General features: G+C 43.4%; 1 protein-coding gene across 1 annotated transcript in view; it reads left to right on the top strand.

The window, feature by feature from the left end:
- Positions 1-15,041, top strand: part of LOC104614608 (sodium channel protein type 5 subunit alpha-like) — a gene marked incomplete at both ends in the record, with an annotated part of 67,544 nt that extends 52,503 nt beyond the window's left edge. Inside the window, 3 exons of the mRNA XM_010294731.1 lie at positions 1,787-2,188; positions 11,181-11,313; positions 14,803-15,041. Coding sequence (XP_010293033.1) covers positions 1,787-2,188; positions 11,181-11,313; positions 14,803-15,041 — 774 coding nt within the window. The remainder of the gene's footprint in view (positions 1-1,786; positions 2,189-11,180; positions 11,314-14,802) is intronic.
- Positions 15,042-16,971: the final 1,930 nt, after the last annotated feature.

A 16,971-nucleotide genomic window follows, 5' to 3' on the forward strand; every position in this document is an offset into this window, starting at 1 on the left:
GTATGTGTCAAGTGATCATAAATAGCTTCAGATAATTTGTCTTTGCTTAACTGAGGACAAAGTTTAAATCAGTTTATTTTGGATTTTTGAATAGCCATGTAATGGGCTGTCTTTTTGTATTTTGTTGTCAGCGAGTTTAGGGATATTTGGCAGCCATAAAAAGCTCATAGAAAACATGTAAGTGATGTAAGTAAATGTGACCAATTAATAACTCCCCAGCTCACAAAATTTACGCAGAGCTGGATTTCTGTAAATGACATGCATTTTCTAATCTAATAGCTTTTTGTGGTTGTCTCATTGGTTGAGTGGGCCGCGTTACAAATCACACCTTTGTTAAAGCTAGAATTCTTTTTTAGCTTCATTCTGGATGGGTTTCCAGACGCCACGAACCAGAATGGCTGTGGATTGGAGCTGTGCGTTGCCAGTTTGTTTCTTAGATTAATTTTTCTTGTTTTCACTGTTCACCCCTGGATGTCACATGCATGAGAAACATGGGAGACACATTTCAAAGCTTATAGTGAATCTTCTCTGCAAGGCTGTGTCTGGCATGGTTGGAGGGAGTAAGGCTGAGCCATCATTCAGATGCGATCTGAGCAGCTGGAAGTGTGTTGCCACCAGAAATCAGTCTCAATGACTGTGCCATGGAAACCCAGGCGTGGATTTTTGACCAGTTAGAATTTGGTAGCAATCCAAAGGGGTTGTCTGTCGTTATGAGGGGCCTGGGTTTTGTACTCTTCCTTGTACAGTGTCACAAAATAGCATCATTAAGTAACTCAGTGGTGTGAGCTACAGTGCGAAATGAAATCAGGCTTCACTTGGTTTGTCTGGTTTGTGAATGCTGTGGAGATCTGACCTCTCTTCGTACGTACTTGGCTCATGAGAAAGTTCTGAAGAAGCTGAAAATTCTGTACAGACCATAAAATCGAAAGTATGTTCTGCCTAAATGCTCTTGTTCCAATAATTTCCTCTTCAGACACAAGGGAAGGGGACAGACTTGAATTCCTTATGCATTTTCTGAACATCCTTTTTACTCTGCCAGGGTTTAGGTGTGTTTAGTGTTTGGCTACGTCTTGCTGATGCTCTGTCACAGTTGCACTCTCACTAGCTGGTATCAGAGTGGATCATCAAGGCTGACATTTGGGTGTGAGGGAGACTGCTGTGTACTGGGGTTACCTACCGCTTAAAGCAGCTATGTGCATTGGGATAATCATTCTACAAACTAATAAACCATATCCTTCTTCTTGCTCTTGTTTTTTTTTTTTCCTTTACCACCTTCTTCCGTCGTATTCTGCTGCTTCTTCTTCCCTCGTCTTCTCATTTTCCCTGCAGTTCATTTCCTGCCCTATTTCTTTATCTCTTCTTCTCCCACTGCAACGTTCCTTCCCTAGCTGTTACGAAGATATGTGATAATGCGGTAAACTGGAGCTGGATCCCCTTCCCTGCTCCTGTCTTCCACTCCTTGTGCTGCCTTCCCAGGTCCCTTGGCACTTACCAGATGGGGAGGGAGTAGAAGCCAAGGGAGTATCATGCTGCAGGGCGAATGCCACCTTGACCCTTCCTATTTCAGTACATCTTTAACTGTCAAGTATTAGACAAATACCTAATGGCTAGGAAAGACTATTCAACCTCTTAACTTTGCAAAGGTTGAATACATGTAATTAAGTTTTTCTCTGAAACACTTGATTTAAAATGGAACTTACTGCTCTCCCCAGACCTTCCTCGCTCCTGAAAACGTGTTGCAAAATGTTGTTTCTCTTTCCCCTTTTTCCTTTCTGGGGGTTTCTAGACTCTCCTTGGCATTAGTTATGGTCCCAGTGCAAACTTGGTGAAGCGCAGAACGAGCCACGGAAGCGTATTCAGTTTCCGACTCCGTGGCAGAGACACTGGCTCCGAAACAGATTTTGCCGATGATGAGATCAGCACTGCTGGGGAAAATGAAAGCCACCGGGGCTCTCTCTTAATTCCAAGATCTGGGAGGCGTCCAAGCGTGCAAAGTCAAGTGAGCCATAGTTCTCACCCTACTACTCCCAACTACACCCAGACGGGCAAAAGGAACAGCTCAGTGGATTGCAATGGTGTGGTTTCCCTGATAGGAGGAGGCACCGGGGCACTCAACCCAGACCCTACTTCTCCTGCAGGGTTACTGCTCCCCCCAGTTATTATGGAAAAACCTGGGACAGGCGACCTGGTGAGTACTTTATAACTTTTGTATGTGATTCACTCTCTTGTTTCCTTCTAAATGTTGTTGGAGTTTGCTATAATTGGTTTACACGATATGCAATCTGCAGTGAGAAACCCAGACCCAACATCTCAGGCAGGGTGGGAAGACAACAGGCTGACTCCCACAGCAACATGTGTCTAGTGCTGCATAAGAGAGGTTCATGACTTCTACTGAGACTTACTCTTCACCGCCGGCTGGAGGCAAATACCTAAATCTTGGGTTTGACATTAATTTTGTTTTCTTGTAGGGACTTTTTTAAAGTTGGTTTCTTTTGGCATTTGAGTATCTGACATTATCCGGTGTCCAGAAAAAGATGCTTTTAAAATGATTCGGTGTGAGTCTTACCATCTTGAGACTGCGTTTTCTTCCACTGGTTGCTATCTGTTTGCATCTAACCTCTGGTCTTCCGTATAGCTACTTGTGGAGGGCTGTTCTTACAGTCAAAAGCTAGTTCCCAGAAGGGTTTAGCATCCGGTTCAAATAACACCCAGGAAAGATGAGCAGATGATCAACAGACTTCAAACCTTTTGCAGATCGCTGGGATCTTTCTTGCAAAGCACCACTGCTGCAAAATATTTAATAAGGCTGCAAATAAGACTACTAAGACTGATACCAAGCACCAATTCACTTGGAAAACTATGAGATGGTGTTTTGGAAATAGCTGCTAAACAGGCAGGGCAATTTGGACAGATTGCCAGTTTGATATAGTGGGAATTTATCTCTTTTAATGTAGATAATCTGCATCGGAGCTCATTACTCTCTACAGTCTTTAAAGTAACAGAGGTCTATTCACTATGGTCAATGTGGGCAGGATTTTTTTCTTCTTAGAGATCTAAAATGGGTCAAAATAATTTCTCTCCCTAAAAGTGCCTCTTTCTGTTCACTTTAACTACAAGGGGAGCCCAAGGTGAATAACTCTGTATTGTGCATGTCTTAAGTCAGGTGAGATTAAACGCACTCAGAGTAACAAGGTGCCAAAACCAGGTTACATTGGTGGGGAAATGAGCAAATGTGATTCTAACATGTATTAGGCAAGGTATTTCCTGAAGAGAAAGGTGAGCGAGATGGATCCCAGCCGTGGTGTCAGATTATCAGTAAATTGAGAAGTAGCTTTTTTTTCCTCTAGAGCCAGGCAGCTTCTTCCCTTTCAAGCCTTGGACTGAATTTTTTTCCTCACCTATCTGGGCATTCCCTGTAGTCCTGCAAATAGACTCTCACACCGTACATGAGAGGAGGGGCCGTGCTGCGCGTGGGAAGATGGGTGGTGTGAGAATTATCTCTTTTGTTGACAGTTTTGAGGCTGCTGCTGCTTTTTCAGATGTTCACACCTTTGTTCATTTAGAACTTTGTTACTCCCATTTTTACTCTCTGCAGACAAGGAAGACCAGTCCTGAGAGGAGTTTCTAGACAGCTTAGCAACAGAAGCACTCTTTGTAGATGGTGGAGTTTTATTTGACTTAGCTTGGTGCCAAAAAAGCTGCACTTTAAAGGAACTGTGGAAGAAAGAGTTTGTGCATCTGTTTGAAAAAAAAAAAAACCTTGAACCAAAGTGGAAAGGCTTCAGCAGATGAGCAGTGGACATCCCCCTTTCTTCTGTAAGGAAAGCAGCTCTGCGGGCTGCTGAGGCTCTCCCAGCTGTCAGAAAAAGCTTAACAAAGCATGAGAGCACTCAGCCTTTCGCAGGAAATAGTGGTATTTTACAGGATTGGGCCCTGAGGTGATAGGGAGGCTTTGAGCTCTGCTGGCATTCCTTTTCGTTTGCCAGCCTCCTGCCTTTTAAAAAAATGGATGTTTAAAATTAAATGGCCTGGGTGGGTGAGCTCACTTGGCAGTTCCCTGGTCATCTAGGAAATAACACCCAGGCACTATAGTAACAGATGCTCATTCAGTGATGCAATGTGAAGGATGTTGTGTCTTTTGCAAAACAGGTTTGGTATCTAATCTCTCCAGAAAATGTAAGCTGGAGTTAAAAGCTAATTGGCAAGAATCCCATTGCTGTACAGATGTACTCGCTACAGGAACCGTAAGCGCTGCGCACAAACGCGCAGCCTCAACTGTGGAGCGTAGGCAAAAGCAAATAGCAAATCCAACACCTCCATGTGCTTGAAGATAAATCAACATGCTTCTGGGCTTTGTGCTTGATTATTTTCACCTTTTTCTTGTTAAAATTTGAAGCCGAGGTTTTTTTTGTCAGCAGCTCTGGCTTCTTTTTATAGTCTCTTGATATGTTTGTGGAAGGCAAAAGAAAGATGTTGCAGGGTGAAGTTGAAGTTACCTCACTAACACCACCGATCCTGCTGTTGTTATTTACGTTGTACAAGTGTAAGCCCATGGTGAAAAACGACCCACTTGTGCTCTCTGTCGTATCTTCCCTGAACAAGAAACTAAGGACCAGCCCATGAAAAGGCATCGCTGTAGTATGCGTTAAGCCCTGACTTGCAGCTTCCTGAGGCGTAACTGTGGCTTCACTGATGTAAATGCAATGTCTGAGGTGATGGAGCTGGCAAAACACATTTTACAGCATTAGGTTTTGAAGATGCATTTATTTAGGTCCCTCTGTGATGCTCAGTAGTATCAGGTGAGCGTAACACAGACCAGTCTGATTGCTACTGCGGGGGGAGACTGCTGAATTCTGGTTTGGGGAAAGCTTGGAAAAGGATTTCTCATTTAAAAGGCAGAGTAAACATTGAACAAGAGCTGACACTCTCTGGTTTTGAGTTTCCAACCTGCAGTCCTTAAGCAGACCATGGTTTCAGCACACAATGTCAGGCTAGGCTCTCAAGGTTCATCAGGGAAAGCACAAAAAGTCAGGAGCCACTGTTGGGAATTTTAGCCTGATCAGTTTTAGCAACACTGAGCCTGGAGGTTTCACTCCAGGCAAAGTGGTCAGGACCACGACGAACAACTTTCATGCGTTTGCGTTACCGCAACCGCTACCCCCGTCCCAGCCAAGGGCCGTTTGCCCACGGGAATGGCTGTGGGTGGCGGCTGAGCTGACGTGAGGGCATCTGTGCAACTTGTGGCCTCCCCCATGAGAGGGGTGGCTGCAGCAGATTATCCCCCTCAGATGACTGGTCTCCTGACACTTGGCTGCAGAAGAGCATGTAAGCTAAAAAACCTAGTTTCAAATACTCTTCAGATGGCCCTGGCTGCTTGGCACCGATGGATGCGTGTTTCCACGAGAAACCAGGTGTGCTTGCACTTTCCATCTCCTCCCCCTAATCCCTAAATACTGCTAGTGAAACAGGAGAGATTTCAAATAATCTCAGCGGATGGTGCTTAGGCCCATCAGTCTTCTCAGATGGGGTAGTCCGACTGGTCAGCAGGCTTGTTGGCCATGGATGAACCCACGCAGGGAACCCCTGCATCCCTGCACGCTTTGCTACACCCGTTGATGTTCCCACGCCACGTAAGAGCACCGGCAAGGAGAGGTGGCAGCCTTGGTGTGGAGCTGCCCTTGGCAGCACAGGCGGTTACAGTGCAGCGTTCAAGCTAGAAAGCCCACTGAGGTCATACGAAGAGCCAAGTAGTGCAATATGAAAGTACGATCTGCAAACCCCCTCCACAGAGGCGGCTGAGTCAGACAGTCTTCGCCTGGATGTGGAGAGCAAGAGGCGTTCAAGTCTGAGGGCTGCAGGGAGCTTGTGCCAAGGAACCCTTGGTAAGTCCTAGTCAGGCTCATGGAAAGCTCAGATGTATCCTGCAGAGGACTGAATCAGGGCTGGTCCTGTTCTCCGTCTAAATTTCTTCAAGTGGTGCAGCTGCTGGTTTCATCAAACCTACCCCAGTGTAAATAAGACACAAGCAGGACCTGGTGACTACGCTTAAAGTCCTAATTTTTTTTTTTTGCTTGACCTGAGACTGAGAAGTTTGAAAATGATTCGTTTTTATGCTCCTGCTGATTGCTGGGCTGGGAGTTGGCCTTTTGCCTTTTTTAGAGAAAGTCTACACGTTATGTAAGTAACTTCAGGGCACACTACAAACTAAAGTTTCTGTGCATTCTTCTAGTATTTCTTTGTAGCTATGTATTGCCCTGTTGTGTCTTGTCGTTTCTTAGTTATTTGAGAGGTTAGAATAACATCTCCTTTCACAAGGTATTGATCTGTTTGAGCAGAATTGGATTAAATTAACGGGCTGTTATCTGGAGCTCAATTTATCCATGGGATCCGATGAGGATGAGTAAGATGTCGCCCGTGGTTGTCAAGAATTTCTTGAGGGTTAAAAAATACACATAGCAGCATCTTCTCTCTCTTGCCTCCAAAAGCCAACCAGAGCCCTTTCTGTAACTCTGCAGGGATATCACAGGGCTTTTTTTAGTTTAGCCTGACTTTCCAATTATTTTGGAGATTAGAAGCAGCAGAGAAATGGACATGGGACTGAGGAGGTGGTTGTTTGCAAGCGGGCAGCTGGTGATCCCTGCTATTTTGTTCTCACCCACTCACCAGAGCTTCCCATCAGCCCATCAGTGGAGCAGGGCCACCCATGACATGACTTTGGGATGGGCAGCAAGGTGGAGGTTGGAGCTGCCTGGGGTCTCCCTCTTGCACATACAACCTTTCCTGAATTTCCCCTTGGTCATAACTTTTTTTTTTCTTTTAGGAAACTAGAAATGCCAAGTATTGCTAGCTTGACAGGAGTGAAAACTACTGGGGTCTGAGCCCTTAAGAAAAGCCGGCCTGTTTATCGAGGTGCCAGACTAAGGATTTAGATGCTTATCTTTAGATAAATTTTTTTTGGTCTTTTTTTATAAAAAAAAAAAACAAAAAACCTTGGCTTTTGTTGTTGCTAGGCGTAAAACTGTTTTGCTGACCACATTGGTTTGTGGTTTTCTTGTTGACCCTAAAACCACCCTGAGGTAAAAATTTTTTTTTCCCTTTCTTGCTTTGCCATGGGACTGGTGAAAAGGCAAAGTGTTAGCAGTTTCTGTGTTCAGAAAAGGTCAACAAAATAAGTCATCCAAAAATCGCCACCAATAAGTCATCCGGACAAAAGCTAGCTAGCCCTCTGCCACTGGCACACAGAGAGTTGCCACTACGGCTCTGGTTTCTGCTCACTTCAAACTTTGCTTTAGCTCATCCTAAGCATAAGCCATTCAGATTTGACATAAATATTGCAAGCTGCTCCAGTTTACAGTGCATCTCTTTAAATAATCAATTATCCACAAAATTCAATGGCTTCTTTTTAATGCTGTGCGCTATCATGGTCACCTTCAATCCCATTAAATATTTGTGCTAGTGCCTTACTGGGTCCATTGTTCGTGCTGTGGCCTGTCCACCTCTTTTTATGCTTGAAAAGATTTTTGCTGTACAAGGAAAATTAAACCTGTCCCTGTTCCCAAATGTGGTCCTTAAAATGCTGCCACATATAAGCCAATCTTCACACGAGAGTTTTGAGACAGCTCAGAACTATAGGCACTCAGAAGAAAATGATTCTGCAGTGTTGTGCAGCCTCGTTTACAGGTAAATTACTGAATAATATATTTTTCCCTATAGAATTTAGCTAATCCAAAGGAGAAACATTTCCAGTCGATCAGGGAGCAACAGAAATAGTCTTGTCCTGCTGGAGGTGCCTGTGTCTAACTCCGTTGTGATTTCTCATCTGGATCCTAAAGAGACTCTTCGCATAACTGCAGAGTTATTTTTGCTGAATTTCTATAGAAATATCAGTACGGTGAACGGTTGTGACTGTGTATATTCTCTCTGTAATGACAACAGCCTTTATGCTGCCTTGTTTGTCCAGTTCCTGGAACTGCTCTCTGTCTCAGAGTGCAAAAACTGCCAGCTCCTTGCGTGACTGTTAGCTCTCTCTGTTCTAAAGTAAATAATAAAAGCCCCTCTCCCATTTCTATTCTTTACAAAGAGCAAAAGCTCATAAACTTCGCTAAGTATCTTCAATAATTTAAGCGATTCACCTGGTTGGAAACTTTCTTTCCTGGGAGAACACTTCACGGCGAATTGCGAGCTAAGCGATGGATTTACTGCTCTATTGGTGAAGAGTCCACGTCCTCCTGCAAGAGCGCAGGATTGTTCCCAACACCCCGACGCTGCCAGCCGGACAGCGTGTCCCGGCTCTGGGGACGGACCCCCCCGCCGGGCGGGGGGCTATTCCGCGCAGTGCTTTTGCTCTGAAGGTGGGCCAGCAGCGAGCTGCACCAGCTCACCCCTCCCTGCACGGCTCCTCCGGAGACGGCCCGCTGCACGCGGCCGATGGCTCCCTGCAAGCGGTCCCTTTGACTCCGGCGGGTCTCCTCAAGTCTTGGGGACCGCTTCTCACGACACAGGCGGCAGGATTGAGGATGCTGGGCTGGAAAGAAAAATAGAGTGACTTAAAAAACTTGTTGGGTTGGGAATATCGCATAAAACCTCGGGAAAAAGTCAGTTCCCTGCTATTTTTTTTTTCTGAAGGAAAGCCAAGCCTCTAGTTTAACTTGGACTTGTCATTTACCCTGGTTTAGTTGAATGAAAAATAGGAAGAATGAATCTCTGAATGTTTTTCCTTCAACTTTTTACCTCTGCAGTGAATGCTCTTTGCACCTGTGAATAAAAGGTGGCTTTCAGAGAAAGGCCACAACTTCTGCAAAAGCACTTCTGCATGCATGAGTAGGATATAATATCATTCTTCACAGTCAGAAAACTGGGACTTCTGGGAGTGGGGCTGTATAAAGACATGTTAGGTATGTCCTAAGCTTTGGGTCGAATGGGATGGGAAGATGGTACAGTTTTAAAAGAGGTAGATAATCCAGAGGAATTTGAAATTTGAGGTTTTATTATGGTTCATTCTACAGACAGAATGGAAGAGTTGGGGTTTTATTTGGCTTTTTTTTTTCCTTTTTCTTTGCTTTTGTATTTTTAGTTTACTCTGCTGAGAAGTTTGTCTCCCTCATGGTTTCTTTCTCTTTTTCTAGTTATTTCTTTTCAGTCCCATGTATTTGTTATGTGCTCCAAACTGGTGTGAATGATTATGCATTTGTTGTTTCTTTGAGTTTTTTGTTGGATGATTTTGAGGTGAAGGGAATCAAGCGAAGTAATGCATCTGAAATACCATTCCCTGTTTCCCGAGCTCCTAAGCCAAGGAGAGAGTGATTTCTTGTTATGTTGTGCACAAGTGGGAGTCCCTTTGAATAGGTTGTGACTTCACCTCTCCTTTTGAGATGACTGGTCAGTAACTCAATGGACGAGTCAATTGTTTTAACAAAAGAGAACATCTAAGCAAAAAGAAAAAAAGCCATTTTGAAGCATTACTGCTTTCCTGGATTAGCTAACGTTTTAAATCCTTGCTTTAATAATCCTTATTCTTCTCCGGTCCTGGGGTGACTGATTGGTATTTTTATCTGCAGTACTTTGAAGTGACCTGAGACCACTATACTGGCTATTATTTTCAGTGTCAACCAGTGGCCAAGTGTCTTTGTCCTTTGCAACCACCTGACAAGGGGATGTCCCCTGCCCTGAAGAGGTCAGAAAGGCGGAAAGGCAGCTCACAGAGCTTCAGCGCTTTTCTCCTGCTGTTCTCATGGAATTGCCTTTCTTGCAGAGCAGTTTTGATAGAGAAATGGTGAAGATGAGGGATCCCGAGTCCCTCTGGGTGCATGTCGCAGGCACAGAGGGCAGAGCTGTGGAGCTGCTGCCCACAGCTCATCTCGGTTGGCATCCTGGGCACTGCTTGGGGTAGTTAGGGCCATTTCAGACCCAAGTGGTGAGAGAAGATCCAGAAGACTCAATCTGATTCCTGTAGCTCGTTTGACTATGGAGAAGCAAAAGCAGCTCCTCTGAAGTCTGTATAACAGGGGTTATCACCTTCATAGCGATTTCTTCTCCTTTCACGTTTCCTTGACCTTTATTGCAAGAGCCATCAGGACCCATCTATCCACAGTGCATCTCTCTCGCTTACGTAGTGCCTCGGACCTCACAGCCTATATGCTTGGAGGAGCAGGATGGGGGCTGTTAAAACACTTATTTTGTGAGACTGAATGTCTTGACCAGGAGGTCTGTGACAGAGAATGGTGTTGAACCTGGCTTTCCCAGATCCTTACATCTCCACCACCACCTTTCCTTCTACCTGTGGGAGAGCTGGAGGAGTAAAGCAAGCGGGATTTTCTCTGTATGAAGTGGGAGCTTGTAATAATAAAAGTCTTAACATCGTGCTCCTGGAGCTGACAATATAAAGTATTTAATACAGTGTGTGTCTGCAGCTATACTGTGTTTCCAGCTGACTTCAGAAACCCAAGCCTTCGAAAAGCATAAAACTAATTTACAATGAAACATTAAATAAAGGCAGTTTGTCAGTTCTGTTTTTCTGGTATTTGATTTCTTTGGGTTGTTTGTTTGGGTTTTTTTAAGCTTTTGCTTAAGAAATATGAGAACTAGATAGATTGAGTTATTTTTTATTTTTCCTGAGAAAAAAAGAAGCTGAGATTCTCCCCTAATTATGGAGCTTCAGAATCCATGACACCAAAGATCACCAGAATGACAGTATGTTCCTGAGATCTGGCAGTGTTTCAGAACAAGGAAAAAACATGTATTGAGGAGTCATTTTGCTTGGTATGATATCAGAGGCCTGTAATGGAGCTGTTGCTCATGCCCCTTTTCCTCTTCTAGCGGTATAATTAAGCAGTTAATACATTTCAGTAATAATGGAATAATTAATGTAATTAAGCAGGGCTTTTTTCACAAGGAAAGAGCATGATAAAGCAGCACTGCTGTTTCTCCAGCATCAGAAGCATCCCTTCATTTTCACCTGCATCTTTCACCTATTTACAGGAAGGTAAAGGGCAGGGCAAAGTTTCCAAAATAGCTCGAAGTGCCATTTTCAAAAGCAGTGCCCCATCAGCGTGTGTCTGATTGGGAAATCAGTGAGCTTTGGACTTCTCAGATAGGAAAAACAGTGCTTAGGCTATTTTGAAAATGCTACCCCATATCTGCCTAGTTTGTATTCTGCTAATCCTATGTGTTCATTTAAACAGACCTCTCCCTCGGAGGAGGCAAGCAAGAAGCAGCTCCTAATGCCCCACCGCCCGTCCGTGGACCACTCGGACGAACCCTTTCAGAGGCAGAGAGCAGTGAGCGCCGTCAGCATCATCACCAGTGCCCTGGAAGGTAGGACCCGTCCTTGGCTCCTCAACGCCAAGCCATATGCATGTTGACTGGCAGGAACAAGTGACACAAAAGATCCCAATATTGAACTCCTGTTGTTTTTCAAGAAGGCATTATAGATAGTTATTGCAAGCCCCATAATATAGGTGAAGCTGTAACACAAGGCAATATAAGCACTGTCTTACCCATGCACTTGTAAAAATTCTGACGAAATGCTGGCCATGTAATCAAAAAGTCAGATCTGGAAACTTTTCATGCCTCTGTGGCATTTAATTTACACAGGGCTAACCAAGATGCAGGGCAGTGGAATACCAGACAGTTTGGGTGACGGTGCCTACATTTATCTCTCATCTCTCTGGAGCCGATGAAAAGCCCGGCATGTGCAGTCACCAGCTACCTGCAGAACTTCCAAGCTGTGGGGAGGAAAGTCTCCTCCTCGCAGAGCAGCTAGTGGGACACAGCAGTTTGCCGGGTGTTTGAATCTGACCGTGAAATTTAAGGATGCTCAAAGGACCCATTTGTCCATACAAATATTTCTCAGCAAATATTTCCATTGCTCATTAGGCTTCTCGTTAGGTGCAGGAAGATTTCCCTTCCCTGTCGTTCCATACGCAGGAACTTTGCGTTTCCCTTTCACAAATTTGTGCAATGTCAAGCGAGGCAACAACTCATAGCAAGACATCGCGTTTCTATGCTCCTTCCACGCAGCATGAAAGGGCTTGTTACAGTTCTGCATTGTAAATTGAGACAAGATAGGAGGTAGCAACTAAGAGTATTGAAAAATGTCTGTCAAGAACGCAGTGTGGAGCAAGGGAAATTTTGGATTCTCCTTGCAGCCTTATTTGTGTTACTGATGAAGAGGAAGGCAAGGCAAGGTGGAGGGACTTATCTGGGACATGCCCTACAGAAAGGGACTAGACCTAGCTCTCTGGAGACAGGCCAGCGTGTAACCACAAAGCCTGTCTTCTTCCTCAGCTTTTTACCATCCCCTGTGGTTATATTCAACAGTGTCGTGGCCAGAACAAATATATATATTTAGATAAATAAAAAGTTGTAATCTTAATATGTAAATAATCACTTCAATGTATTCTAGTGTTCAGCGTAGTCTGCGAAGGTTCTACTTGTTTTCTAAGGGGTTTTTAGCAATTAGCTTTGTGATTGATTTGCTTCTTTGTATTGTGTTAAGAATGCCTAAAAGGCCTGAGCTGGACTTCTGCTTATTTATTTAATGGTGCTTTCTATTACTTTTTACTACAGAAATAGACACCATGAAGTCTAGGGTAACTCAGAGGACGTATTTTTAGCCTTATACAGAAGAAAACTGTTTCATTTGTTATCAAAGGTTTTCTAACTCCCAGACTTTGATTAGTCATTGAAACGGAATCCTTGTTAACAACAAGAGGAATATCAAATCAGAATAAAATGTGTCACAGGCTTTAACTATAATAATAGCTGTATGATTTGTGGCAAACTGTGTGAAACAGCCAAATCAGAAAACCCTTCCCCTTTAGTTACCTGGTTGCTGCTCTCGGCTAGTCATCACCTGCCTGTTTTCCCCAGACATTGCAAAGCCTTGCAGGCAAGGAAGGACCTAGGGTATTTTCATTAAAAATAAGAGGAAAAGTACTTCCAACATAAACTGTGACTCTGTTTTTCTGACATGATTTTTAAAACCAATATAAAGTCCCGAAAAAAACAGTTGAGTCTAATTTTACTTTTCCTTTTGCAGATGTCTATTAACAACTATCAAATCTGTTGTGATTTCCAAAGGTCACCCATGGTGGGGAGAGGATGTGCGTTCTTGGTTGATTTAAAGCATTTGAATGCCATATCACTACCAAAAGAGGACAGTCACACCTTCCTCCCCGCCGTGCTGTGTTCCTGCAGTTTGATTAGACTGTACAAGCAATTGGTTTTCAGCTGGATCCGTGAGCAGAACCAGCTCACCCAGAAGGTCCAGGGGCACAAAAGCTGTCAAAAGAGCAGAGAAATAACGTGTGGCTTAAGGGGATGAAACTACCCCTTTTTGCAGCAACCTGGACTTAAAGGGGCTTGTGTCAAGTGTGGAGCCTCAGGAAAAGAGTCACACATCTGATGTGTGTCCATCATGAAAGTCCCAAAATTAACAGCAGTGGAACAAGCAGGGTTGGTTAGATGTGATTATGAGGAGTATGGGTATAGACAGATGTGTTCTTCTGGATTTACCTCAAAAAATAGGTCCTTCGAGAAGTGACTGCCCCAAAGTCTTTATTACTTTGAGGTGGGTTTCCAAGAAAACGCCAAATTAGGGTTTTGCATTGAAATTGTTTGGGGTATGTCTGGTTGTCACATCATTTTAGGCACTTATCTGTAAGCCCTTTGTTTGGAGGCTGGAAAGACATCGTTATTTCTTGGGAGCAATTTGGTTTCCCAGAGATCTCGGAACAGTGTAGATGTTTGTGCAAAACCTGTGCATGGAGGACATCATCTGATATTTTGAAAGCTTGCTAGAAGACACCTAATACTGCACTTCTGTTGTCCAATGAAGGAAAATGCACAGAGAATGCATCCTGGCTTGAGAGAGGAAGCTGTTTATAAACTGATTGAAATAATAACCTTGGCTGAAGTTTTCCTGTTATCAGTGCAGGTTCTAATTATATAGACCAAAACCGTTATGCAGCATTCCATGCCCATAAAGGAATCAGAAAAGAAAAGCATTAAGCAATTCTGCTAATCACTATCAGCCATTAACTGCCTTTTTTGGCTTTTCTTTTTCACCGTTTAACACAAATTATACTTATGAAGCTATTTCACTTCTTTTGTGCTCAAATAAAATGAACATATAAAAGTTGTATTTTAGGGAATATTTTAAAAGCACCTTTAAAAAGCAAACTGGAGCTTTAGCAGCATTTTCAAACTGAATTATGCACTCCCCTGATTTTGTATGTGGGTCTTTCAGAAGAAAACTGCTTAACACCTTTTTAGATTGCACATCAAGAACAGAAACCCTATTGATAAACAGGGCTACTCTGGCTCTCAAGCGCTTAAATCAGCTCTAAATATTGGATTTAAGCTCTATCATCTCTTAACCACTTTAAAAGGTTTTACTTAAGACATTTCTAAAATGGGACCTGGGAATGAAAGAAATATATTCAAATCTAAGCTAAATGAAGATAGCGTATTCTTATCCCTTTGAGTTTTCCAAAATCGAAAACAGTAAAAATCTGAGCCCATATATAATACTTTACATATTTAATGTGATTGTCCCTTTTTTCCTGTGACACTTTTGAAAGTTTATTACTTTCAGAATAGGTTGCTATCTGCTAAGTGCAGGTCAACCGGCAAAAACCCGAAAGTGCGTAATTTGCCGGCTGTTAGGACAGAAATATTTTTATCCTAAAAAAAAGTTTGGGGTAATTCAGGGGCCTTCCGCTATGTTATGAGTCATTTTAAGTGTTCTCTTGTCATATAACTCAGTGTGAATTGACTGTTACTTTACTGCTTGTGACTTAGAGCTTGAGGAATCGCACCAGAAATGTCCTCCCTGCTGGAACCACTTTGCTGTTAAATTTCTCATTTGGGATTGCTGCCCGCTTTGGCTTTTAATCAAGAAATTTGTCAAGTTTGTGGTAATGGACCCATTTACCGACCTCACCATCACCCTTTGCATTGTGCTGAACACGCTCTTCATGGCCTTGGAGCATTATAAGATGACGAAGGAGTTTGACCACATGCTTTACATAGGCAATCTGGTAAGTGAACGTGAACTTGAAGTGCTACCTGAGGAGTGTATTTCCTGCTTTTTAAAGTTTTGGCTGCAGCTTGGGGAGATCCCATTTCAATATGCTGTCAGCATCACTTTACCTATGACATATCAAGCAAGTCCACATAGTCGCTTCTTTCTGGGGGTGAAGAGAAATGAATGAAGGACAAGGGTCCATTTTTATTAAACTAACATATTCTAATGTTATTAGTAACCGTTAAAGTCATGGTTTTGGGCTGTTCCTGGTAGGTTTCTAGTTTGTATCAGTTTAAGAAAATGAGATAAGATAAAGGTTAATGAGATTTATTTGGGATTTCTTTTAAAGCAATGATAAGGCATCAGTTCTTGGTGACTAATAGTGACTTCTAAGTTTAAAAAAAAGCCTACAGAAAACAACGAGGCGAGATCTTGGAGGGAAATAGAGTGGTGTTTGAGCATATCTAGGCATGTATGCGGGAAGGTGTCCGTGCTACACTGGCTGTGTGTCCCTCTACGTCCTGCTGTGCCTCCCTGCCTTGCCCAGCTGTGTGTGCCGGGTTCCGTGCAAACCCAGGGCAGAGGGACATGGAGCAAAGCAGGGCTGATACTTCCAGGGGAAACTCTTAAGATGCAAGCTGGAGCAGCTAGAGAGAGAGCTGCAACGTAAGCAGAGACTGCACTTCTCCAAGGAAAAGCAGAGCGACGGATCTACAGCCAAGCTGCAGGGACAGCAGGCAAGCCTTACGATACAGTTTGTTAACCCAGGGAGCCACTAAAATTCTGCAGTTACTACAAAACAGAAGCTTTTTCTTTAATCGTCTTTCTCTGTGTTTATGTTTAAAAGTTACTGTGTTTTACTGGTTTAAAACATAATGTTTAAAACTCCCTTCATTTTAGAACAGTCTGTATTGGAAAAGGCACATGCCATCTAGGTACGTCATGGTGGAATTGCTCCCAAAATCTAGTGGTAGAAGCAGAGATATCCTATATAAGTAAGTATGGAGTACCTTGGATGGTGGATGCTGCTAAGTTTGAATTTGAGAAGCTCATAATAGAGACGAGAAAAGCTCTTTATTTCTATAAAACCAATGGCTGCAGTATCTCAAAGTGGGATTCACCTTCCCTAACTTTAGTTATTTACAGCATAAGAGTCTCTGTCAGAGCTGGTTGCCTTTGTCTCCCTCTAAAGTCAATGGAGAGTAATGAGCAATTTTAAGGCACAATTAATATGATGTTTTGAAGACATTTACTTTTGGATAAGGCAAACTATGTCCTGGCGGCCAGTGACTGTAGTGACCATCAACTGTAAGGGGAGTATGCAGAGACTACAGATGTGATGTCTGCCTTTAGTGAGAAGCATCCTATGTTGGCAGGTTTAGGTGAGTAGTAGCAATAATCAGACTTTTTGTGTCAGTCCTAGAATATGTGGTACATCACGTATGGATTTTTTTCTTTACCCTGGTTATTCTCAGCTCTCGGCTTCCTTGGGCGGGTTGGAGTTCTTATCCTAGGCTGTAGGATCAGTCTCCGGTTTTTCAGCTGCTGTGTCTTGGCAAATCTCCCTCTGTTGCTCTGCTAAGCAAAAATCTGTTTGGGTCTCTCTTGCTTCAAACCCATGCTCTTGCCCTCTGCAGAAAGCAGTAGATAAGGGTAACTTGGAAAGTCATCTCACAGGACTGCATCCAGCTCCACTTTGCGGCCAGCCTTCCTTGTTGTTGCTCAATAGTTTGTGGCCTTCTGAGATGACTTAAAAAAACCTCCTTTGGATCCAATATCCACCAGAGCAGGTGGCAATGCTGCCGTTTCCTCCTCTGGCACTTGGGATAGTAAATGTGTCTGCTCCTTGCTCTGCTTTGGGCAGATCAGCTTCTCCCCTTGCAGACCACAGGCAGTGAAACTTTAGCCCCTGGCATCCCTCCTGCCAACACAGAATCACAGAA

Source organism: Phaethon lepturus, unplaced genomic scaffold (genome assembly GCF_000687285.1).
Source record: "Phaethon lepturus isolate BGI_N335 unplaced genomic scaffold, ASM68728v1 scaffold4319, whole genome shotgun sequence".
NCBI classification, from domain to species: domain Eukaryota; kingdom Metazoa; phylum Chordata; class Aves; order Phaethontiformes; family Phaethontidae; genus Phaethon; species Phaethon lepturus.